General features: G+C 39.6%; 2 protein-coding genes and 1 long non-coding RNA gene across 12 annotated transcripts in view; 1 reads left to right on the top strand and 2 right to left on the bottom strand.

Annotated features, from left to right (window-relative positions):
* TTLL1 (TTL family tubulin polyglutamylase complex subunit L1) overlaps positions 1 to 13,243 on the bottom strand; it is a 59,095-nt gene extending 45,852 nt beyond the window's left edge. For 4 of the 6 annotated variants that reach the window (XR_014688335.1, XR_014688336.1, XM_084505784.1 and 1 more), the window contains exons 1-7: positions 12,408 to 12,542; positions 9,626 to 9,758; positions 7,610 to 7,818; positions 5,319 to 5,499; positions 4,127 to 4,261; positions 3,860 to 3,968; positions 445 to 588 (exon numbers count right to left, since the gene is read on the bottom strand). Coding sequence is in view for 4 of the 6 variants with exons in the window: in XM_084505784.1 (XP_084361910.1) it covers positions 445 to 588; positions 3,860 to 3,968; positions 4,127 to 4,261; positions 5,319 to 5,499; positions 7,610 to 7,818; positions 9,626 to 9,738 (891 nt within the window). In the remaining 2 variants the exon portion in view is untranslated. Of the gene's footprint in view, positions 1 to 444; positions 589 to 3,859; positions 3,969 to 4,126; positions 4,262 to 5,318; positions 5,500 to 7,609; positions 7,819 to 8,706; positions 8,822 to 9,625; positions 9,759 to 12,407; positions 12,543 to 13,181 lie in introns of those variants that run through there. The other 2 variants (XM_084505785.1, XM_084505787.1) reach the window with 2 other exon arrangements.
* Positions 13,244 to 15,295: 2,052 nt separating this feature from the next.
* LOC311429685 (uncharacterized protein) lies at positions 15,296 to 25,857 on the top strand. 5 transcript variants are annotated; one of them, XM_084505832.1, is made up of 5 exons: positions 15,296 to 15,398; positions 22,110 to 22,246; positions 23,500 to 23,601; positions 24,690 to 24,789; positions 25,315 to 25,857. In XM_084505832.1, the coding sequence occupies exons 2-5, from the start codon at positions 22,113 to 22,115 to the stop codon at positions 25,414 to 25,416; spliced, it is 438 nt and encodes a 145-aa protein (XP_084361958.1). In that variant the 5' UTR covers positions 15,296 to 15,398; positions 22,110 to 22,112; the 3' UTR covers positions 25,417 to 25,857. The 5 variants fall into 5 exon arrangements, with proteins under 5 accessions (XP_084361958.1, XP_084361957.1, XP_084361955.1 ...); XM_084505831.1 differs by lacking the exon at positions 15,296 to 15,398 and adding an exon at positions 15,444 to 15,708; XM_084505829.1 differs by lacking the exon at positions 15,296 to 15,398 and adding an exon at positions 15,444 to 15,606.
* LOC311429688 lies at positions 17,890 to 25,370 on the bottom strand. The gene is made up of 2 exons (XR_014688342.1): positions 25,230 to 25,370; positions 17,890 to 23,105 (listed from the first exon to the last, which is right to left on the bottom strand). It is a non-coding gene; the product is annotated as an uncharacterized lncRNA (long non-coding RNA).
* Positions 25,858 to 26,117: the final 260 nt, after the last annotated feature.

Genomic DNA, 26,117 nt, shown 5'->3' on the forward strand with positions numbered 1-26,117 from the left:
GATAACTATGTGACTAGTATATAGAAGAGCTGAAAGTAAGTTACGTTAAGTCTGCTAAACTAATATCCTTACATTTTGATTGATAAATTGTCTTCCACAGCTATTTTTTCTTTGACACATTTGTTATTGCTGAAATGACATCGTGAGCCTTGGCAGAGCTTAATACTATTCACAAGGGCAGTATCAAGTCATATTAGATAGTTCAGAGAGACCTGAAGGAGAGAGATTCATTCAGCTCTTCAATACACACATACAGCTCACCCACCCACCCAAGATTCAAGTTCACCCAGCTCAAACAAATCAACAAATCACAGAATTGCAGGAATCAGCATCAACACTGTCACTCAAATAGCAGGAAACAGATTTCAGGGATTTTTTGGTGGCAAGCTCACTTGCATGGTTATGAAAAGTCTACACTAGCAGCATTCCCAGAACAGTACTCACCGCAACGGCTTTCAGGGACTGCACAATTATCCAGTGAATTTCATCAAATAATTTGTTCGTCACTTCCTTTCCACGGGTGCTTTCTAGATACAGGCGTAAGTTACTCACTGTCCACTTGCCTCCATGGATATGATTGTAATCATCCTGAAGAGTTGGACAGTTAATTTTGTCTAAGATTTTGAAGTTGTTCGGCAGTTTTGTTTCATCCACACAAAAAGCCCACTTATACTTGCATACAAATGTTGTTTTAAAAACAAACTCAAACTGCTTTTACTCTATTTTACAGCTTTATGCAGACTTCATCTTTAAACTGCCCTCTACATAAAGAACCATTTTTATTATGACCATATGTTTATATCACACTTCACAAATCAAGTAATAAAGCTGGACTTAAAAGAAAAGAAGTACTCAAACAGTTGAATAACAAAATCTAAGTTTCGACTGGGAAATCTGAGTTTTGAAGTGTGACAAAAGAGGACTGAACCTTTTTCCTCCTCTGGAGAAATAGTTAATAACTAAATTTCACTAAAGTTAGCAGCTCTAAAATGTAGCACTTACCCAGGTTTACTCATTTAAAATATGACTTGTCTATTTCCCCAAAAGACAAGCATGGTATATTCTTAATGGTGCTGACAACAGCTGCATTAATGAAGACAGTGAAATAACACCTGAATCACTCAAACAATTTTTCAGGTAATTCAGTACTTTGCTATAGAAAACACATTAAGTGCTGCTGAAACAGAACAAGGGAAAAAAGGAGGTTGCTATATGTCTGTCTTTTCAGAGGCTATCAACATCCTACAAAATATTTTTACTAAACAGAAGGACCAAAGCAAACTGATGGTGTTCTTACTGATGGAAAGACATATTCAGTCCTCAAATAGTTCTCAGGACAAGGACTTTATCCCTTTTTAAAGATTTTCCTCTGAGTGTTTATAAGAATTATTATATACCTGCTAAATTATAAAACACTGAATGTCTGGAGTAGAAAAAAGTTCTCATAGGAATGAAACCTTCCATCTTGTAAAACAAGGTCAGAGAAACCTCTCTCTATTCTTAGTGTTTCATCTGTTTTTTCTGTTTGTTTGTATTTTCTTCCCTTCTCTCCTCTACAGCTTCCCCCACAGTAAATTTGAAAGACTATACAAATAAAGATCTGGAACATGGTTCTCAGGACTTGCATGGAAAAAATGAAATGTCTTACAACCAGAATCCAGAAAGGGGACAAAAATCAAAGTTTCAACCCACTTTGAATTTCAGAATAAGTACTAAAATCAAAATAGAACTATTGAATGGTTTGGATCAGAAAATAGATTGCAACTGTACAGAGCTTTGCACAGTCACAACTATTTAATGAAAAATATCATAACAAAGCAGAATATCACAGGCTACATAGATGATTGCTAACAGAAAATTAAATAGAAGAATTACTGTTGTTTTTTTTTGCATTACACATGCAGTGAATAATGATTTAGAATTATATTTTCTAGCACAATATTACAATGTGTATACTTAATTATCCTCCTTCCCTTTACATTACTTTTTCTCTCTCCCTGATATTGAATTATAAGCTTTTAAATTTAGTGATGTTTTCCCATGAGCTTGTAGGATACAAATAAAGTAGAACTCCAGGATTCATGTAGGGTTTAAAGTAGAGATGAAAAACTAGAAACTAAGAGCTTTTCCAGACCTCATCATAATGTTGATAAATCACTTGACAGTTCAAATTAGGTGGTTCTTCTAAAATTCTAGGGCTTATTTGGCTCTGAAGTTGCAGACATGTTTAAAACAGAAGGAAAGATGGGACAGACAATGGCTAAACTTTTCTCACTTCTTTCTGGAAGACTCAACAAGTATTAATGGTTCAACATTTCTAAAAAAAAAATAAATATTTCAAATGATCCAGTAATGACTCTACATTTTTATGCTGATACTTCTATACCCATTTCTGCTGTCTTTCTTCTTTCAAGATGACCTCACTACTTATTTTCACTTCTACTTCTATTTGGGAGAAATACTGAAGTTCTTTGGAGAAATACTTTAGTTGGTGTAGAAGATGAAAGGGTGCACGATAATGGGATAGGCAGCATATCCCATGCCTCATCTCTTCTCTGTTACTGGCAACAGCACTATGACTTACGCTCTTATATTTTATGGGAACTGCTTTTACCGCAACTCAGTGTGCCCTGTCAGATCATAAGATCTCTGAAGCCCTTCACAAATCAGCATCTGAGCAAGAAAATATTTGCAGTACTAAAAGTGTTGCATTTTGACACTTACTCTAGCTAATAATTACCACCATAGGTGATATTTACAATTAAAAACAGATAAAAACAAATCTGTTATGCTGCTATAACAGTTATAGTTATATGTAGGTTACAGCTGTAACTGTTAACAGTTCTGCTATAACTTACAAAGCAGTAAGAGTCAAGGCACATTTTTCTTGTGCATGAGTGTGCATATACATATATGTACGTATTTTCAATGCTCTTAAAAAATAAACCCCACAAAATTGGGAAGTAAAACAATGGAGTTTTAATCCCTGCTACAGAGGCATGTTTTATAAATCAGACATCTGCTAAAAATGCAGAAGGGACAGCCATTATCAAGTGAATTCCCTGAAGGAACAAGGTTTAGGCAATGATACTGCATGTCCACCTGTTTGTGTCACCCCTAACCCACTAGCCTTTCCTTTCACTGGTGAATTTCAGCCTATTTTGACAGAGGGAAATGCTGTCAAAGCTATCAGGCTTCCACACATTTTATGAGCATCAATGGCAAATTACAGGACGGAACTGTTCTTCAGGCAGAACTCCATCGTTGTGCATTGAAGAGGAAGCCACCAGCTGTCCAGGCAGCAAACATTTATCACTAAACACACAACTGCATGTTCCCTTTTTCACCAAAGAAGGCGGGGGGGACACAGACAATACATGAGGTGACAACACGTAGGAAGAAGGTGGAAGGCACTGTGGTAAATAAGCACTGAAAACAGGAAAGCTGAATTAACTGGATGGGTGAGAAAGAGGGAAGAGGAGATCAGGAAGGAGATATTCAAGTGCCTTTATAAAATACAAACCCACAGGAACCAGGCTTCATTAATTCCACTGCTCATAGCCTGAATTGCTAAGTGAGCATATTAGCATTTAAATGTCAGGAGACTTGGAAAGAAATTGCTTTCAACTACTGCAAGTCAACACTGAAGATATCACAGTCTATTACAGAGCTTGCAACTCATTATCGTGCATGTATTTTATCTACAGTCTTTTAAATTTTATTTATTTAAAGATCAAGTAAGTAATTTAATTGCAAGCTAATGAGAAAATCACTAAAAGCCTTTTTATTCCAAACTTTTGGGACAATTCAAGAAACCAGTCTTCCAATGAAAAAGCACCTACAAACTCAGTACACTTACCCCATGTTTCTGAATGGCAACATTTGTAAGATGTACAAACATGTTATCCAATTCACTTGTACTTGGTGTATATTTTACTGTGCAAAACCGGCAAAATCCAAGTTTATACCTTAAATGCAAAAAGTCATTAAAGTGTGTTAAACCCCAGTAGGAAGTAAGGAAAAGATCATCCCAGGACAACATGTACATGTTAAACTTCTTTGTACAACAACAGCAACATTATTTTGACTACATTAAACATCAAAACACAAACATATACAGTCTTACATGTAACATCTCAGAGGGCGATACGTAGATACTAAAACATACAGACGAAGGTCAAATTTCTTTCCTCCGATTAGTAATGGATTGTTGATATATAGAGAAATCACATAAGCTTCTTTGGAAGACTGAGATACAAACCTGTAAGACATCAGTAAGGTTTCAGAATGTGACAACTGTAATGTTATAACATGATAGATCTTTTTCTTCTTTAGAAGCAGCCTGTAATTTTGAACTGACTGAAATCTTCTATCTTATTGGCAATGCAGTGTTTTAAGTTATACTATTTAATAAAACATGCTTGGCATCCATCATTACGTACCAAAGGAAAAAAAAAAAGTTAATACAGAACACATGACTGAGATTTTCATTTAAATTCAGTTTTGAAGTTAACAGAGTAGTGAACTGAGCCACTCAGAATGCAGTTCTACAAACCTGCCTTTTCCTTTGAGAGCATTTACAGCTAGTCAGAGTTCAGAAAAGCAAAGAGTGCATATTACATTACCTTTGTTAGTCAAAGCCTTGTATTCCTAGAATGTTTGTATTTATGCAGGGCTTGCAATTGCAAAGCTATCTTTCAAACTGTGACATTCTTCAGATTTCGAGGTAAATAGAAAATAATACTCAAAGAAGGTTTAGCCAGTCAATTTATAACAAAAAAAAAATAGAATTAGTTGTGCGATCAAAACTTTTATTAGTCAGAGGAAAACACAGATTGCTAAAACGTTAGATCCATTTGGAAGTAAGGTCACCAATGTAAGGCGTATTACTTTGTGCTCCAAATAGATCACGTCTTTATTTCCTAAAAGCATATTTCTCCTTTGTACTACTTTATGAAGTGAATTGATACATATTAAATACAAACTGCTCAGGGAAAGACTTTTTTCCTCACTTCCTGTTATTTAACACTACAGAGCAGAACAATTTGTTTTTGCATGTTATTCATCCAACACTAACAGCATTTTTTTTTATAGAGAATAGTTATTCAAACAGTTTTTATCTCTCCTCATACCAAAATAAATCTTACTAAGACTTGTTTGAAGGAGGAAGCCAGATAACTGAGACAAAATGCAAAACTATATAATGACAAAGCAATAGTAATGAAATACTTTTCCCTGTGCATTGGACAACTAGCATGTTCATGTGGTTCACCTGATTATATAAAGTACAACATAGGGTTTAGTTTTTAAGCACTTACGAAGATGTTTTGCTATCTCGAGACCATTTTTTAATTTGAGAGAGTTTATTGATTAGAAATATTCCTTTTCCTTGAGCTTTACCACAAGGTTTCATAATCCAAGTGCTTGAGGGATTTTTTCTGAATTCTTCAACAAAGAGATTATAATCGGCAGGAAGCATAAAAGTAACAGGAACAAAATCTGAGTTAAGAGAAAAAAAAAAAAAAGGTTCACAATTAAGGACGCTGTATCTAAGAAGACCATTCATGAATATAGGGTAAAAAATAATTTCTTAGTTCTCAATTTTTCCAGTCCGGCATGATCCACCTTCAATAAAACTCATGTTGCTTTTTAATCTCATTTAATTCATAGTTTTTACTTAAAGAATTGCTAAACACTGCATGCTGCTAATTTCAGATTAGCAGACTTCAATTCATATGGATTATTTTTCTTCTGTTTAAATGATGTGCAATTAGAGTATTAGACACCATTCCAACTTAACTTTTATTAGCAAAATTTCTCGATTTCATATTCTAGCTTTTATCATTCTTCAAATCTGTATATGCAAAAATCCAAATATTTCCTCTTTGGATGTGGTATTTTTTGTTTCTGTGCAACTTCAATTGGTAATTCTTTGCTCCCATACCCAGTACTACCATGCTCACTGAAATCTAAAGAAAAATATTTCTTGCTTTTCGCTATCAGATTATTCTGTTTCATCCATACAGCAATGCTTCTTTCTTACACAGATGAACAGTGCTTTTTTTTTTTCCACTTGCCCCAGATGTAAATCAATTCAATGTCTCCATCTCTATTTCACTCCAATGCTTTCTGACCTCTGAAATAACTTTGCTCTCCTTACTCCCAATTTACTCCTACTTTTTTTGTTTGTTTGTTTTGAGGGGGTAGTGGCTTTTTTCCTTTGGTTGGTTGTGGTTTTGTTTGTTTGTTTGTTTTGAGGGGGGTGGGGGGAGGGATGGTGGTGGGTTTTTTGTTTGTTTTTGCTTGTTCTTATTTGTTTTTAAATTTCATTTTCTAGTAGTCATTACCAGTTCTCCAACTTCCCCTAAATTTCTCCTCTGAAGAGTTTATCCATTCAATTCTGTCTGGAACCTTTCTACAAAAGATTATTGTAGTTTTTGCGCCAGTATAGGATTTCCAGATAATGTTTTTTCACTTTTGATTTAAAGAAACTCCAGCCCGTTCTGATATGAAGTTTTAGGGCCCTTCAGTTCCACCACTGATCTCATAGCAAAATACCTTAATGCCACAATACTTCCCTCTTTAAAACAGTTATACATACATATGCAAATATATGTATAGATGTATACATGTATACATATACAAATATATATACTTCTGTATATCCTTACGTTTAGGAATAATAATTTCATGATTATTCCTTATGCTTATAAATAATCATTTCATGATCATTTCCCTTCAGCCCATGTTGCTTCAGCTAATGCTGCACTAGTAAGTTCAGTCTTCATTAAGAACCCTACTACTTACCAAAGCAAGCCTAAATACAACTTCCACACATAGTAACTGCATTTGTTCTCTTCCCTGAACAGTGCTATGTACTAGTAAGAACACAGTGGAGGAAACACCCAGTGTGACAGAAACAAAAATGTTCAATCTTTTAGTCCAGCCTTGTGTCTAATTTCAGCAAAGTTCTTAAATAAGTTGCATGACCTCTATTTCTCTTAATTTGTGAAATACTAGCCCTTATCCTTCAAAACAAGATTTGTGAAAAGCTTTGAAAATACAGAATTTCATATTAAATGTTTGCAACTACTGTTCTTAATCAGTTTTGCTACTCTTGTGTTTCCTTACGCTCTTCTAATGGCAGGTTTGTGGGGAGGGAAAAAGAGGAAAAGACAGAGAAGGAACGCTGTTACGTTTGCAGAACAGAGTAACTTCAGGATAGAGTACACTTTATTCTATTTAACTGCCTGTTAGTGACAGAGCATCTGCTGATAGTCATTTTAGCATTGGAACACTTCAGAAACTCAGAAAATCAAGCTGGGCTGCAACTAGATTTATGTGATGATTCAAACACATCAATTTTAGGTGTCCAAAACACATCAATTTTAGGTCTCCAAAAGCAATCTGGAAAAAACAGGCAGCTTTGGTTGCACATACTTCTTGCAAGCAGCAGTTTTTCTTACTGAATTCATTGCACAAAACTAGCAATGTGTAAATTAGAATAATTTGTACATTAATGTGCTGTTCTGTTACTGTTTCAAGTTACAATGCCAACAGGTCATTGACCACACAGAAAACAAGATTAAAGCTGGTAAGAACCACATACCCAAATAAATATATTTTCCATTTTCATCCTTTTCTGCAAGAGGACTTCCTTCTTTCTCAAGTTCTCTCCTATATCGCTTGATATTTTTTACCATCAAATCCTTTCTGGTCAGCTCATAGTGGTTGGGGAAATGATTGACAATTTGGTCATCAGAAAGGCGGTAACCAGTTTCCACACTGAAAACATTTCTGATTGTTTGTACACTCATCCTGAAGGCAAAAACAAAAATTAAATTACTTTTCTCAAGAAACACAACCCAAGAGGACAAAGTTGTAATAGTGTTACCTTTACTTCATCTTTTCCCTCTCACTGTTTTCTCCCTCTTTCACACTTCTCTTACATTGCTCTATATAGCGCTGCAGTGACGATACAACATGCTCTGAACCCCTGTTAGCAAGACCAGATGAAATCCTGCCAGAGGTTGTCTCAGTCCCTCTGAGACTCAAATTTGGGCAGATTGTGAGGCAAGTAAGATGACAGCGTGGCCCTAATGGACTCTGGCTTGTTGATGACAGACAGGTCAAATCCCAGCAGAGCCTACAAATGACTGATATGCACCTAAATACTACAGAGGCATCTTTCTAAACCTATTGGTTTGCTCTCCGGAAGCTCAGGTTTCCTCTTAAAAAAATACAACCTCATACTGACTACCTTGCTATCTGAATTCCAAAGTACTTCAAGTACATGAACATGTTGCTAAAAACATACATAAATGCCACAGCAGAGAGCTGTGGTGACCAAGTCATAAAATCAGTTATCTACTTCATTTTTCACTAAAGATATGAGCAGAGCCACAAATACAAAGATTTTTTTTTTTTTTTTTTGGTACTAAAGATGTCACACTGGAAATTTAAGATTATTTCCTGAATGCTATCAATCTGCTATGTTATCATTTCAGGAACAAAACAAAACAAGTAACACAACAGTTTGCATGAGTGTCCTGTTCCCCTACTCCTCCCTCCAGCTGCATTCCAAAAGCACAAGCAGATTACTACATTCCTACTCATTTAAATAAGCGGTTAACAAAAAGTACATTCAGCAGTATAAAGTGCCGTTCTGTCATATTGGAAAGGGACAGTAAAAATGGCTTGACTTACCTGAAGAGGTACTGTTTCTGCCATTTAATAAATTACTGCATCCTAGCACAGCACTGCAGTCTTGTATTAAATCAAGGTAATGGAGTTTGTCTAATTTAATATTCACCTTTCAGCACTGAAATGTTGAAAAATTAGTTTGCATAAACTTTTTACTATGAGGAGAAGTCAAGTGCAGTTCTCAAGGCTTTTATTACAAGAGCTTGCACTCTGGTAACAGAGCAAACTTCTGCTACACTGATAAAAGAATACTGTATCATATATTGGAACCATGTACTTTTTGATCATTTTGCTTACATCAGGTTGTCAGAAAATTTAGGTAAAGATACACTCAGAAATTCCAATTGGGCCACAAAAGCCCTCCTACAGTACAGGAAAACTTACTATAGCTACATACAGCTTACTGTATGTATACTACAGCTTACTATATACAAGAAATTTGAATAAAATCAGATATCACATTTCAAAACGAAACAAACAAACAAGCAAACAAAAACATTGGCTACAGCCTTTGCCCTGGTGTTTTTACAAATGGTATCCTCAGAAGCGATTGTCATCTTGCTAGGTTAGTGACTTTCCAATGCCTGACAAAACCTTTGGGAAACTGGAAAGACATACAAGGTCATTAGCATGGGAAAGGATCCAGGCAGATAGGACCTCCTGTCTCAAGGAGACCTAATGACTTTAGCAGGCCTACACAGCTAGAGGAGAAATCTACTAATACAAATCTCAACAACAAATCAGCAATAGCATAAGAAATTACAGGAGTAATGAAACAATGCTATACACTTAGAAACACTTCAGTAAGTTAACGTGTGCAACTCTGATTTTTAAATATGCATTTTGTTATATTACTAATGGTATTAACAGAAGATATTAAAATACTTCACAAATTTAGAAATTGCTATTTTAATGTACTTACCAATAAAAATTCCAGTCTTCATTTTCTGCCACCTGAATCCAGCCTCTTTTTTCAAAGTTGTTTATTAACACAGATTTTTCTATATCAGTTACCCACTTTACTTTTCCTGCCATTATCCTACAGCAGGATCAACCTGTTAGCAAAGAACAGTGTAAAGATGTGAAATGGATAACATAAGGAGAGAAAAAAAAAAACAGGACAGTCAAAGGGGAAGAGAAGTGGCACCTAGAGAGCACTTTAACTTCAGAAAGATAGGAGAAGTAAATCAATGTTAAAAAACAAGGAAAAGAACATCCTAGGTTCAGACTGAGAGCCCACATTTGTCAACTGAACAACTACACACCAAAACAACTCTAGTTACAAGGATTTTCCATGCTCCCCAACCAATTCACTTTTAATGAATGGGTGCATAGCTCAAGTCTCTCCTTAAACACAGTAACAACAGAAATCACTATCATACATTTACTGGGTGCTGTTTATGGAGAAAAAAAAAAAAAAAAAAAAAAAAGCATAGAGCACAGACTGTTTATTACTTCTAACCAAGACTACATTTTTAACTTTGTTTTGAAGCGGGAGAGTTGACACGGATCGCTTCAATCACCAGCTGCAAACTAAATAGAAGTCTCAAAAAAAAAAAAAAGTCCCTTACACTCTTAAGGAAAAGTATGCTGTACTGTAAGGAGAAGAACCAAAGTAACATTAACAACTTTTTATTGTCTTCTCTGTATTCCATGTAACTGTGATTTTGCCTTCTGCTCTAGCTGCTGGGGGGCAATAAGCTGGTATCAATAAACCCTTGAAAGCAGACTTCCTAGACCTAAGGTTATTAAAACAGTCCTCACAAGCTGTATTTCAACTTATGACACCTAGGTGTCACTTTCTATACTAGATCTCTCTCACTTGTCCACATCGGCATTTCCCCTCCCTTAGGATCTCAAGATCATTGTGGTTGGAAGGGACCTCAAGAGGTCCCTAGTGCAGCCTCCTGCTCCAAGTGGGGTAGGCATAAGGTCTGACCAGGCTGCTCTCAGCTTTATCCAAGCACATTTGGAAAACCTCCAAAGACAAAAGCAGCACAGCTGCTCTGAGCATGCTGTCTCACCACTCAACTACCCTCATGGGGGAAAGATTTTTCCAGATTCAGCCCGAACCTCCCTCGTTTTAGCTTGTGCTTGTTGTTTCCCATCTTCCCACCCTTCAGCACCCCAAGCAGCTTGGCTATGCTTTCTGGAAAACCTCCTTACAGGTACAGGAAGGTTGCAATTACATGACCACAAGTGTCACCTCTTTTCCAGGCCAAAGGAACGCAGTTCCCCCAGCTCCTCATCAAAGGACAAGCACTTCAGCCCCTGTGGCAATCCTCCACTGAACTTGCTCATTTATCGGCATCTGCCTTATTCTGGGGGCTCAAGTTATTTTTGCCCATCCTCATATATATTGTGCTACAGCCTTACCCTTTCTATTTGAAAGAAAAAAAAAAAAAAGCCAATCTAGAGATGGAAATAAATGCATAACAAATGCACTGAAGGTGTGATGACAAGCCAATCACCTACAATTGCTACTTCTCCAAAGGACAAGCTGAAGCTTTTCTGACAGCACTATCATGAGAAAATGATAATACTAATGTCAGGGGAAGACAGCTCTCATAAGCAATTTCAATTGTTGTGTACATTCCACAAATGAGTTTTAAAATTGCAGCCTAGTGAATTTTCATAGTTATCTTACCCAGAAATCCACTACAGAAGAGTACTGATTCAGCAGAAAATCTGAGCCCAAGGCACATTCATTGACACATGCCTCTCCCAAGAACAAAAGCTGCCATGCAAGAAGAGGGAGAGAGCAGAGGTATGCATGCACATAACACCATCTACTGCTCCCTCCACTTATAATTTTCCACCAAAAAAATAAAACTCAAAAATGCAGTAATTACACGAGTAGAGATGAGTAATCAAGGTAATCAAAACAATTTTTGCAACTAAGGCAACCCAAGAGATCTCCCACAACTGGATGTGGCATTCCCCTTCAGTCTCCCTCCTCCTGAGAGCCACAGCCCATGATGCAGCGCTCCCACTTTTTCCTTTCTAGTCTATTTAAATTGACAAATTCCACAAGGCAGATGTTTACTACTAGGCTTTGGTTTTGAAGCATTTTAGGCCCACTTATTTTTCATTCACATTGGTGGTAAAACAAGTTGAAATCAAGCCTAAATAAACAGATGGAAAAGAGCACATGCAGGCTTGGGGGCTTCTTTGTGTGCTTATACAACATATAGTTCTACAGGGCGATGACCTGTCGCTGGGCCTTCTAGACACTACCAAAACAAAAATAAATGAAGCAAAAGGATTAATTTACTTGAGCTGAAGTACATCTGGATCACAGTCAGTAACTCACTAGTGCCACATACCATCTTGCTGTGGTTTTAAAAGCTCAGGGATTAGTCAGCATGGGATAGAATCCTCCTTTCAAAAGGAAATGCGTTAAATGCTACAAAAGCTTTAATTAAGCACGCTGTAAAAACGTGAACGAACCTTAAAACCTGAATGCCACGTCTCTAAGCCACCCCACTAGCTCTACCCTCCAGGAGCGGACGCGAAGGGAGACCCAGGGCTAGGCACCCGCCTCACGGGAAGGTCACGGGAAGGGCCACGACAGCACGATATATCGCGATAGCGCCTGTGGGAAGGAAGCCGGGCGCCTCCCCCAGTGGCGGCAGCCCCCAGGCCGTGCGGGATAAGGCAGGCTGGGCCAAGCGATGGGGCGCACAACGCTGCCCCGCTCTCACCTGCAGCAGAACAGCCCCTCAGTCCGCACCTGCCGCGCCCGCCGCCATTGCCCTGCCCCGCCCCACCCCTTCCGGGGCCGTTCCCTAGGAAACGGGACGCGCGGCGGCTAGACTTCCGTGAGGCCGTGACGGCACGGGGTGGGGGGTGCAGTTGCTAGGGCGACGCGCCGACACCCCGCCTCCGCGAGCGCCCGGCGCCGCGCAGCCTAAAAAGATAGCAGCCATTTTGTAGGCCCGGCGTTGCGTGGCCTTGACGGGCCGCGAGGGGGTGGGAGCTTGCCCCTGCCTCGCCCCGCAGCGGGGTCCCGAAGCCCGCTCAGCCCTCGCCCTATTCATCTGTGGTTTTGGGAGCCACCATAAAGTCTTTGTGGTTGCACCTGCCCCGTCTTCTGTTCAGGAAAAACGTCCCTGATAGACAAGTAGATTAACAAGTAGATGGCGATTGCAGAGAGTCGTTGCCTGACAAAATGTGCCTAGGAATTCCCGGAATGCCTAAAAAGCTTTCACCAGTGTCAAAGCTCAAGTCTTTGTGATTTAACATATCAGATGGTGATGACCATACAGCTATGGGATTTATTTTTTTTTTCTGTTGCTGCTGTTCTGAAGGAGTGTGTGAATGTTTCCCTGAAATGACCAAAAACTGTACTTCACAGTTAAAACTGTGTGAGAGAAATAATACCTAAAAATTTACAGCATTAGTGCCTGTGTGGAGAAGCCTGATTTATGCATACACAACTTTCAAGATGAGAGATGATGTTAAGACACTTTACTTACTGAGGTTGATATGATCAAAGCAGAACAATAGGCTGTTTCATAATGGACTCTAAAGATTGAAGGGTCTCTGAGGGAAAAATAAAGGTGAAATAAATTATTCATTCTACAAGACATTATTTATTAAAAAATAGAGCCATCAGGCAGTAGCTGAAGTAAGCAGTTTGCAATGTGTTGACATAAAACAACTGATACAAATCTATATTCCCTGAGAGCCCTAGTTCCCCATACAATCTGAGAATAATAAATATGCTTTATGATTTACCATATCATCCTATGGTGATAGATCCAGTTGCAAGGTTGCAACTACAAAAATCAGTTAAGCCTAATAATTAACATAACAGGAACAAACTGTTAGGTATTCCCTAGTTTAACTACAAAAACAGCTACAATACACCGCATATCTTCTTTCAGTCATACACAGTGGAAATTTCCTGACATCATAACACCTCTGGTAACAGGCCAGAGCATGGAACAGCCTTGACAGCTGCCTTTTAACCCAAAAGGTGTATCTGCTGGGACAACTGCTAGTAAGAAAGTAAACCTGGACCTTTTGCTTTACTATCAATCCTTTTTTGTCCCAGCATCCATCATGCCTCATGGAAAAGCTGAAAAAGTACTGCTTTTTAAATTCATCAAATAATTAAGGACAGAAACACTTGTTGTTTTGTTTTGTTTCATTTTATGGGAGAGTCTTTTAGCTTAACTCAGCAGTCCTTAATCAAAGTTACAGTTTCATGGAATAAAGATCTGTTGTTTTGCTGTCTCTGAAAATTACATCAACAGCATTACATCAGAGCTGAGAGATAATAATAGATGCTCTAGTTTTTAATATTAATGCATCTCCATTTTGTAACATTCTTGTTCCAACAAGGGAAGTTGGTGAGAATTTGAAAACAGCTTAATAATACTTACTATTATTGTATCAGGAAACGCTGCACAGCATCAGCATGTAATCTTTGTGGCAGAGATCACTCCTACAATGACATTTGCGTATTTTATTTTAAGCATGAGTCAACTCATGCAAGATTACCTTTATGTTCAAAATTAAGCCTGGGTATGGGAAGGGAACCATTACTGATTTGAAAATGAATACAAAACTGAAAAAATAAAAAAGTAAATAAAGAATTGAAATGTCAAAAATGCTGAATGGGACAAAGTCTTGGCAAGAAGTGATATTACCGAGGTTAATTTCCCTTTTATTATATTGTACTTTCAAGGCAATTCTCATCCAGAACATTGCATGCATAAGTGCACACACAGTCCTCGCAACACAGTCCTCAGCATGAGTTTGAAGATAAGGACTGTCATGTTCATTTCACAGATGAGTAACCCTGATGCTTGGAAGATGATGGAAGAACATCCAACTCACAAGAAGGATTATAGTACATAGTGCAAGAAACAGTGGTCTGCATAAATATAATGTATACACACACACACACACACACAAGCACTTCTCTGCGTTTGAAAACTGATCCATGAAAGTCTGCAGACACCCACGCTTCAGGCAGAGTGCGGCATCTGTGCCACTGCTCTGCTTCTCATGTTGTTTACCTTCACCAACAGAGAGATGAAATCATAGTATAAACGGAGAGCAAAGTCCACTGCCGGGCATTACCCAATAAAGTATCCTGTTTGACATGACAATAAAGCGTGGAGCAATATGGGATTTCTGGTTCTTTAAAGCTCTCCAACGCGAACACTGCTCTTTAGTGATGGCTGATCCTGACTGAATCACTTACCGTGCTGTTATCAACAGCACAGAAGGAAAACACCCAAAGTCCCGTGACCTCGCTAAACCTTTTGGGCAAGAGGTCAGGCTTCAGCGGGCATCCAACCCGTTAGCCCCTGGCTGGGCTCGCCGCGGCCCGGGTGGGGATGCCGCGTACCCCGGCTACCTCTGCCTAGCGGTGCCCCTCGGGGTGCAGCCCGCTGCTCCCCCCGTCCAACAGCCAGCCCCGCCACATTTCCGAATTCACGAAGGGGCCCCTGGGCACCGGACCGCGCCACTCGGGTGCCGCCGGTGCGAGCAGCCCCCGTAGTCCTCCACAGCACGGCGGAGCCCCCAGCGCTCCTTGCCGGCGGCGGGCCGGGGCGGGGCGGCGGGCGGACAATGGGGGCAGGCCGCGGGCCAGGGCCGGGCCCCGCTTCCCCGACGCCTGCGTGTGGCCGCGAGGCGGCGGCGGCGGCTTCTTAGTGTCGGGGGGGAGCCGAGCCGAGGTGAGCGGCGGCGGCGGCGGGGGGAGATCGGGGAGGGAAGCGAAGGGCCGGCGGGGGAGGCTGCCCCGTGAGGCGATGCTGCGGTAGCGGCGCGCCCGGTTCCCGGCGCCTGCCACCCTTGTGGAGACGCGGAGCCGGGTGCGCGTCGTTTCGCTCCTAGCGGAGCAGGAAGCGAGCCTCGCAACAAGCCCGAAACAGACGGCTCGAGGTAAGCGCTCGGGAGTTGCCCCGGCCCCGGGCGGGAGGACCGCGGGCAGCAAGAGCCCAGGAGCACGGACCGAAGGCAGACAGCGAGCCTGAGCCAGCGCCGGTGGGTGCCAAGGGCCCGGTACCCGGGCAGGACCGGTCCCGAAGGCGGGGGATCTGCTGCAGCGACCCCCGGGCAGGAGGATGCCCCCGTCGCCCTCGGGTTTGTGCGTTTGGTGGGAGTAATAAAACGCCTGGTAATTGTAACGTGTGGAAACACCGCCAGAAAGAATATTGTAGGTGGGGTGGGATTTTAAGTCGGAGCAACTTTGTTACTGTCAGCGCTTCACCAGTATGGGAAGCTTAAGTAAAACTGAGAACGACGTGGTGTTTTAATTCTTTATACTGATGTGTGGGACAACAACAAAAAAAGGCAGCATAAACAGTGACTTAAATTTTAGTTCTTAGACTTTCAATTGCCTTGTACTTGCACATCAACCCTTCCCTTCACCTTTCTGATCTGACAGCAGTAAGCGGGATCTCAGAGACACCTGTAGGAGAAGACCGCCAAAAGTCACAGAAGATGCAATGCTTTCTTACGAGTCCAGTAGCGTGCCCTGTTGCACAGGACAGGATGCAGGTGTGAGGTGGCAATGCATGACACCGTGTGTGCCATGCTGCGCAGTACTAAAGGGGACCAGGTGAGGGAAAACAGCAGCCCACGCTACCCGAATGCTGCTAGTTTTTTTAAGAATATGAATTATCATGTTTAAATTGACAATATTATTTGAGAAACTGAAGCTAAGACTAAGTATTTTTAGATTATGGCCTTGGTGATGAGCATCCTGTAAATCTGAATTTAATATCAAGGCATGAATTCTGCAATCTGCTTGCTGAGGATGCCACCAGGCTCACTGCAGATACTACTCTGTTTGCGTGAATGGCAGAACAAGGCCTTTCAAGTACTTTTTTTTTTTTTCAATTTGAACAAATGTTAAATTTGAAATATTCCAATTTTATTGTGTAACGCTGTTAGTATGAGCAATGTGTGAAATTTTTTGACTACCAGTAACAACTTTTCTAACTGCATGCAGTTACATTTTCACACTTACCTTTTACAAATTGGCCATGTAAATCAAGTAGCAATTTTAAACAAAATCCTTTTATGTTATAAAAGTCTTGACCTGTTTCTGAGACAGAGAAGTGCAAAGGGCAGAAGATGTTTTGAAAAGGATATGTAAATGTTAGATTAAGTCAGAAAGCTTCTGCTCTAAAACTTAACTCTTTGTGAACAAGTAGAATGAAGAAGACATCCCTGAGATGTTGGCCGCTGCCATGAAACTAAAATATGAGTGTGGCAGATTTTTTTTAAAGAAATTATTAATTTCAGTTTAGTATTAATATCTTTCTCTTCAATGTCCTCAGTTCTTCCCATGACTTTTTTTTTTTTTTTTTTTTTTTTTTAATAAAAGCAGAACTTCCTCATTTCCTTCAGAATTTAGAAGCTGTTGAAGTACACTGGTGAGCACTGAAGGACTCAGTAGATACTTTGAGGAAAATGACACTTTGTAGGTTTATCAAATCATAGCTTCTACTGTGGACATAACTGTATTGTCTAATTTCTAAGGCAGAAACCTTTTGTTGCTTTCTGTGGTTGCATAATAAATGTCCCAGTAGGGACTGGTGCTCTCAGAGTGCTCTTAATGACAATATGCAAATTCTGATGATGCATAAAAATCTGACCAAAGGCAATGAAAGACATGAGACAGACATTCTTGAAGTCTTGACTCAGAATTTCTCTCATGACCCCTTTAACAGTCTCAGCAGAGACTGAAATAGAAAAATACCTGTGCAAGCTTTATATTTCAAAAGGCTTCCTCCATTTAAAGTCTATTATATCCTTTTCTTTCACTCCTGAGGTTACAAGATTTGCTTAAGGAATACATTTTCTTTTGTTTCTATCATCAAACACTTTCTTATCCTGTTTTGAGGTGAGAGAGCCTGTGTTAAACTCCCAATGAAGGCATGTTCTAATAACAAGTATAAGAACGTAGAACGTAGATGAAATAAAATGTAAAAGAACACTATGTATTTCTTATATTTGCAGAAGTATGCCTTTAATAGCTGTTTGAGGCAATATTAAGACATGTTTATGTGTAAACAGTATCCAAGGTCATTGGCATTAAGCTGATTGAGAACACATTACAAGACAGAGTGAATTTATCTCTGCTCCTTGGTCTGACGCCAATTTAAGAGTAAATCCAGCAACCTAACCCAGAAAAAAAAAAAAAAAAAAAAAAAAAAAAGATTACTTAACCTCTCCTCTTTCTTTAAAATAAGCTGAAGGTGTGATGGGTGCCTTGCAGTGCTTGGCCACGAACGGCCATGGTTGAGGAGGAAAGCCTGCTGAAGCCTGGGTATCCCAATGAGGGGAGGGAGAGGCGGTAGTGGTGCTGGTGTCTGTAGGACCTGCTGTGCCTACATACGGTCAGTGGCCAATGGCTTCCAACTAGCAAGGGAAGAAAAGTCAACAGCTGAGGCCAGCAGCCTCAGCCGCTTCCCCGCTGCTTCTGGCAGAGGTCATAGGAAACATAGAACTTAAAAGAGAACAAATCAGAAAACCACTGTGGGCTTTAAAGCATATATTCCTCCTCGCTATTTCCCCCTAAGTGTCTGATATTTCAGTTTCTTGGTAATGTTAACTGGTTCTTCAACTTCAGTCATCTTACCGAAGACTTGTCCTTGTAAAATGGAATAGAGATTTGTGTTTGCAACAGCGTGGATGATGTCATGTTTTTAAAGAGTTGGCTATGGATTGAAGGGCATATATGCAAACAACCAAGCCTCTATTTGTTCTTCATTTAAATTTAGTTTGCATAGGCAGCTGGTAGAATCTGAAACAGTTTGAGATATGCTTTGATACCTCAGGGATAAGGAACAAGAGTCTTATCTGGCAATCTTTCTTTATGTAGGTAGGTTTGGGAATTTTAAGTTTGAATGCTGGAATTAGATCATCAACAGCGATTTTCTCATTTCACAACCATATTTAAAATATACTAAATCACATACTTTAGTTCTAATTAGTTTTATTAATCATGTCTGCATAAAGCATGCAGATGTAAATGTAAAGATGTAAACTGCATGTGTTATAGATATGTAATAAAATACATAAATATTATATATAAATTATCATTGATGCATTCAATGCATTATACTGAGAGATTATTGTGTCTGCCTTCTTAAAAATGATTGCCACAGCAAATCTAATCAAAATGAATACAAGAAAATCTCAGGACCTTTATAGTTTTCCCCAACTCACCTGCCAGTATACACAGTTTAGCAATGTTTTCTTTTTTGAATACGATTTTCTGTTCCCTTTTGCTAGGTTAAAAAAGAGACACAACTGGAAAAAAAAAAAAAAAAAAAAAAAAAAAAAAGACTAGGAAAAATAAAGATAGAGTCAAGCATCTCTGGTAGAAAGATGATTTTCATTATTTAATCATGTGTTCATAAAAAAGTCATAATTTCCATCATATACATAAGCATAGGCATTTAGAGAGCCTTTTAAATTTGGACCTATTCACCAAAACAGTAAGTATGCATTTAACTTTAAATACATTATTCATTCTGCTGAAGGCATTTCACCATTAAAACTAAGCTTTTAGTTTGCTCAGTCAAAGCCTTACAAAAAAGAACGAGCTTTTTGATCTGCTAGCTAGGTTGTAGATGCTTGCTGCTGCTAGTATGGGATCCTGCTGTGCCTCTCAGATACGTTGTGAGGATTAGGTTATGGTCACTTGCTATCTAAGTGGTAAGTTATTAACACAAACTTGGCACTTCTTGGTTTCTGTAAACCAAATTCAGTTTGCCCATTCTTTGTGTGTAAGCGAGAGCAAGAAGGAAAGAATGAGATAGATGGTGGAAGATTGATATATACCTATTTGGAGGATCGGAATTGGCTGTAACACGATATATACTCTTCTTGCCCAGCTCTGTATGGACCTAGACTAGAGAAACAAACTGGGTCCACATTAATGCAGATTTCACATGTATACCAGTGTGTCTAGATTTAAAAAAATGACAAAAATTAGCAAATGGCCTCAGTTTGGTCCCTAGCTGCCAGAAAGGCCAACACTAAGCTTTGCTTTGCAATTAAATGAGCCACATCTCACACACCTTCAGGGGAATAGCCCTCTTACAAGTGCCTTTGCCCCAGCGCTGCCAGTTCTACCCAGTGCACAACAAATACCCTCTTTCTTAGCTCTCCCTGACTTGAATGTGGAGACAAATTGGTGGGTGAAAAGAGCAGAACAGGCTGTAGACGAATCCTTGGCAGCAGGACTCAGCAGCTACAGCAGTTTCTTTTTTTAGCCTGTGGGAGGAAGGTATTATCATAACAGGTGTGAGGAAGCATATGTTGTGCTTTGGGCTTTTGTCATGGTATTGTATGGTTTGTTTACATTTCTGATTTCTGTAGTGCATTGACTTATTACAGGTCTCCTTCAGAACTCAGTTTTCATCTCCTACAGATGTAGACATTTCCATTGTGTGGTCCTGCAAATGTGAAACTAGCATCTATTCTAGAAATGGAAAAAAATAGAAAATACTTTTTTCTTTTTTTTTTTAGAGAGAATATTTCACAGTGCATGGTTGTGAAGTCTAAGAATAGTTTGTATAAACATGCAATAATAGACAGTTGAGTTTTTATGCTGTTTTTAAATTCATTTGCTTTGGAGCTCCCAAAGCAGGAGCTGCCCCAGATAACACAGATCACGCTGCAATAGCACTTATGTTGCATCAGCCTTGCCCAAAAAATAGAGAGGGATGCAGCTGGTAACCCACTGGTCTAGTTGTTCCTCTGGGAAATGGAAAGGCCAGCTCGGGTACTAGCACCAGGGAATATGTTTTTTTTTTTTTTTTTTTTTTTCCCCAAGTGTGACAGCTTCACTGTGTTGTACACACGGAGCCTTGGCACCTAATTCAGAGCTACAAAGTCCTCCAGGTGACTGTGTTTCTGGAAATCAGATACGGTGCTGGAAAAGTTGGAAGTCCCTATGGACATAACCCTTTTCCTGATCATTACTTGGACTGAGGAAGGGGGGCATACAGCAACACATAAAGGAAGTGTTTAAAACAAGATAATAGTAAACTATACTCTGTATGATATATCCTAATATCTACTGAACATAAAGTAATCCTTAAATTTTTCTCCCCAGTCACATTGTGTCACTAAGAAGTCTTTGCTTTTGTAGAACTGAGTTGGTAGTTGGTACTAACTTTTCATTTAGTTAGTATGAAATTTCTGCTAGTTCATGCAAGTGCATTTACTTATGCAGTGATATATATACTGTAACTGATGATAAGTGCTTTATGGAAAATGTAATAATGTCTTATAAATATTGAAAGAAGATCAGGAGTTTCTCAGAGCACAAAGGCCCCAGTCTTGTTCCGGACATAAACCTTGAAGAAAGAGTTTATGGAATTGCATTAAGATGGCAAGCAAATCCACTATGAGCAGCTTTACCACAGACACTTTTTACTTGATTTAGCTCCATCTCAGAATATTTTACATAGTTTTTATTCTGCAGCACATGCTTAAAAGGACAAAAGAATCCAGTCTGGCAGAAATCCCATTCATTGTTTCCAAGATTGGCAGCAAAAAGAATCAGCTCAGCTATGATGTAGCTGGGAAGTAGAGAGATAAAGCAGCAGGCCAAAGCCATGCCAGATAAAAACAATGCACATCCAGAGGACTGTCATCACAGTCAATCATCAGGCACTGTAAAGGCAGAACAGAGCCTCCCTCCGCAGCGCTGCAGAAGCAAACATCTCTGGGGCAGGAGGAGCACTGGCTGGCTGCCTGAGGGTGTGTGTGTAGTTTTAAATAGTCCCGGTGCACAGCTCTGATATCATTGGGCTTGATAAGTCAAATAAAAACATTTGCAAAAGCTACAGAAACATTAGCTCTGTTCTGAGATCTGCTGTGGGTTATTTCAGCCTCTTTGGTGCTTTAAGGAAAGCCTTACCAAAGTATTGGAAATACTAGAGATGCACAACTTGGGCTGAAACCCTGGGAGTTTTGTCATTTATTTTGCTAGAACAGGCCCATGTCCTATGATGTGCCTATATGCTAGATCCTGGCTAGTGGTTTTGAATCGCTTTCTGGTCTGCTGGAGCAATGCAATGGTAGGAGGTCATTGCCAACAGCTTAGGAAAGCATCTCATACTAAGTGAAACTACTGGGAAGCTATACTTAGCTATGCTAGCTATGTTTATCTAGATTTTCCAATTTCTAGGCTGTTTTCATGCATTGTGAGGAGGCTGCACGTTTGAATCGCTGTACATCTGTTGGTTCACTGAAACTTTCCTTTGACCACTCTCAAAATAGTTCTTACCTCAGTTCTTATGCTCGCGTTCTGACTGCAGACCCAAAAGGGGCAAACGCATACTCTGAACCATGTCCATCTAAAATGAGAAGACCTTGTGCTACCAGACACCGTGGGACTGACTCTGGTCTTGTTGCAGAGTATGATGTCCCAGACACAGAGAAGCCCCAGGCACTTTGTTCTCTCCAGCTACCCTGATGGAGATCCAGAAGATGAAATGTATGGCAACCTTCTGGCAGCGCCAGATACTGCAGAGCAAATGGAGTTTAATATCAGGTATCATGCTGCAAGAATGCTCCTTCTGTCCTCCGCACCCGGGTAAAACCCTCCCTCACCCCAATCTTCACAAAGACTCCTGGCTAAGCCGTGGAATCAGTGGATGCTACTGAAAGTGTAGTAGATGCAAGTGTAGATAACCTGTAGTGCTTAGCACCAATTGTATTAGATTATGCTGGATTAAATGTCTACAACTTTTTATGCTGTCCAGGGACACAGATGTGGCTCTTCATTAGAAGCCCACCTGTTACAACAAGCAGCTGAAGAGGCCATTTTTACATAATTCTCCAGGCGCCTCTCACAACAAACTAATAGTGCTTTCTCTTTCTCTTCTTCTCTTCTTCTTCTTCTTCTTCTTCTTCTTCTTCTTCTTTTTCTTTTTCCTGTGCATACATTTTTTCCAGTTCAGCAGTCAGGGGCTGTCTTTCCCGTCTGTGAAAATTCCTTTCTGTGTTGTTGTTGTTGTTTGACTGACCAAACCAACTCTTGAGGTTTTTTTAAATCAATCTCTAGAATAAGGCTTTTAAGTCCATTTACCGTGCAGCAGATCCCATAAACAGATCTCAGCAGAAATACAAGTAAAAATAAAAACATTTTGTCATAATTATTTTTATACAAAAAAAAAAAAAAGCATGCACATCTAAAGGAAACTAGATTTCATTGGAGATTTTCATCAGTATAGTGTAAACAGTTTGGGGACCCACCAAAATTCCTTAGCTTTTGTGTTTGACAGTAGTCATAGCTCAGGGATCTGTGTGCCCCAAGATCTTGAACAGCCATTGTGCTTTGGCCAGTTCTACTCTAGCATCAGCCATTAGCTGGAGAACTAGACTGCATCATGGAGATCACTGGAGTAATTCTGTTGGACAAAAAAAAACTGATCAGTTATGTAATATGAGACATTTTGAGTCATCTGAAGTGAAGGTTTTCAATATTTCAACTTTGTGGAAAAAAAATCTAGGACCGGAATACTGTTGTATTATATGAAGGGATTAGACACCATGGCTTTTCAAAAGTGTCAAATATGCAGGTTTTTATGAAAACATCCCAGCATTTAAGCCTATAAATATGGAGTTAAGGTGCCTGATCAATAAACCTATAAATAATAAAAAAAGCCCTAACATTTAGCTTTTACATGCCAAGCTTAGTCCATCCATTAAGGAAATAATTGTACCTGACACTTGCAGAGTGCTTTTTAAAGAAGCAAGGTTGCAGTATTTTCCTCTAATGTGGATATCCTGAATGCCTTCCAGCTCAGCTGTCCAGGTTGGCCATCACCTGGCTCTAATTGGGGACGAATTTAACAGAGCATACAGCAGGAAGATTGAAGACACACTGCTTCACCTGGCACGTGGGTGAGTTACCTTACTGACACCATCTGTTTTTGGCTACTTTTAAAAATCATGTTAGAAAAATAATAACGTTTCTGCACCCAAAGTAAAAAATAAAAATTATATATATATTATATATATATGTGTGTGTATTGCTACTACTGTTGCTTCATACAGAACCCAAGAAAGAAACCAGCTACTGGATCTTATTTTACCGGGAAGATTTTTTATAATGAAAATTGTTTCCATGGACTATAACCAGTCAAAAGATTTACACCGTTTCTATGTATTTAAAATTCCACAATAGCACTGTAGTTCTTCTAGGTTAGACCATGTCTTTAAGCACAACTGAATGAGGAGAGGTCTGCACCCTAGGAAATGCGATGCTTTAGGGATTAACATGTTACTGCATGTCAAACAACCCATCGAGGCACACTCAATAAAACGTGGCTCAACCTGTTTGCACTGCCTTTTATCTGATAAGAGCAGACAGGGCTGTCATCTCTGTCATAAAGACCACAGATTAACTGCAGAAATGCAGTAATTAGCATAGAAATGTCCTAGTCTGAAAGGAGAGTCGACTACTGCAGATTTCAAGAGAATACGACCCGATTACACCTATGTTCCTGAATACAGAATATAGCTACGCTTGGGCAGCCTCAGTCAGCTCAGATTCAGGCTCCACAGGGCCTCTGTCAGCCAGACACACCTGCACTGGATCCCGATTCCTCGGGGACCAACAGCTCTTGCTGGGGTTCGCTGCTCTTAGCTGGAAATAAGAGCAAAGGCACAGGGCTGACAATCAGGAGATCTGCTGCATGCTTTCTCATGTCAAAGTAGTAACCAGTTAATTCTAAAATCACATCTGTTTAGCTTTTAAAGCCCTACTGAGTTACCAGATTTTCCTCCTAAATATTTAGAGAAATGCACGTGCATAGATTACTCTGAAGGCTTTAAAGAAGGAACATATTGGAGTTGAGTGAGGCTTTGTTTTACAGTTTTCTACACTTGGCATTTAGTTTGCCAATTTTTAGAATAAAATTTCTATCCACGTTTTGTTTTCAGTTTTTGTCTGTTGTGGTTTCTTGTTTAATCATAAGGGTTGCTATCAGTGTTTTCCAGACATGGAATATTATTAAAAGCATTACAAGAAGATTTGGAAATATTTTGAACAATAACTGGACAAAGAGGATCGCTGGTTATGGAAGCTGGGTATGAGTTCTCCCTCTTCTCTACCTTTCTGTTACAGCAACACCTCACTCCCATCTAAGTGTCACCAAGTAAAGCCTGATAGGTGACTGTAGGTTCAGGTTTTTTCTTTAGTTTGTTGGTACCCCTCACCAAAACCAAAACATCTTGTTCATAGACTGAGTGCGCCAAGTGTCTCCAAACACTCACGTGCTAAACTGCCACTGAAATCAACGGGCTCTGTGCAAACAGGAGTCTCCCCACCATAAAAAACTGTGAGGCTATATTCTAGATGAGATAGGGTGGGTAGGCTGTTACAATCAGTGTTGTACCTTACATTTTGGGGAAGAGACAAGGACTCTGTGGAGTTTGGAAAGGACAGACACAGGAGTGGAAGGGTGAGACTCGCCTCTGCAGCTTGTTCCTGCAGAGGCGCAGGGCAATGTTCTCAGTTTGGCACTAACCTTGCCTGCAGGTGGTCATCCTCACTTTTCTGCGCCAGCTTTTTGCTTCTTGTCATTTCTAATGGCCTCCCCTTTCCTCCCGCAGATTTGTCGGCTTCCTTTCAGGTGCGTCTGCCAGAAGCTGGTGCCTGTAGCCTTGCTTGCTGTTGCATTTTGGTGGGCCATAAGTTATGGACTGCAGAATTAACAGAGAATTACAATAGGAGGTCATTGCTGGACTCTGACCAATATAATTAACACCCTGGTGGTGGCAGCTGGTTTGTTTTTCAAATTTACACTGATAAAAATCTCTTTTATATTTAAAACCTAGGCTAGTGCTGGGTCACTGCTGTTTCATACTCTTTTTTAAAAGAAAATGTTTAAAATAATGAGGTTGGTGCTGGATAACTGCCTGACTTGCTAGTTTTGAAGTGTGAGGCCAGGTGATCAGAAAGTCTGTTTCTGTCCTTTTTTTGTTTGTTTTAATGCAATACAAAATGTCTATTTCACATAAAGAAGTTTCTTGAAAATACTCTGTCAGTGGGGAAGACAGAAGGCATGCTGGTCATCCTTTAAATGTTAACATTGTAAAAGCAATAGCAAAGATTAAAACCATGATACTTTTCTAAAATTAAATTGTTGCTTTAAATGTTTTGCAGTGTTATCTACTTTGTTTTCTAGGACTGTGCTATTACATGTTAATAATTTATTGTCTTGTACAGATTATCTAATACTACAGGACAGGCCTCGATTTACCTTTATTTAGTAAAATAAGTATATGGAACTAGTTTATTGGAAAAAAGAGTTGTTCAGATGAGCTAGCAATCATGTTGGTTGGACTGGCACTCAAGGGCCACCCAAATCCAATCCATTGGTTCTGCAGAACTTCTCAAAAACTGACTACAGATT

The sequence above is a fragment of the Aythya ferina genome (genome assembly GCF_964211825.1).
Source record: "Aythya ferina genome assembly, chromosome: 1".
Classification (NCBI taxonomy): Eukaryota; Metazoa; Chordata; class Aves; order Anseriformes; family Anatidae; genus Aythya; species Aythya ferina.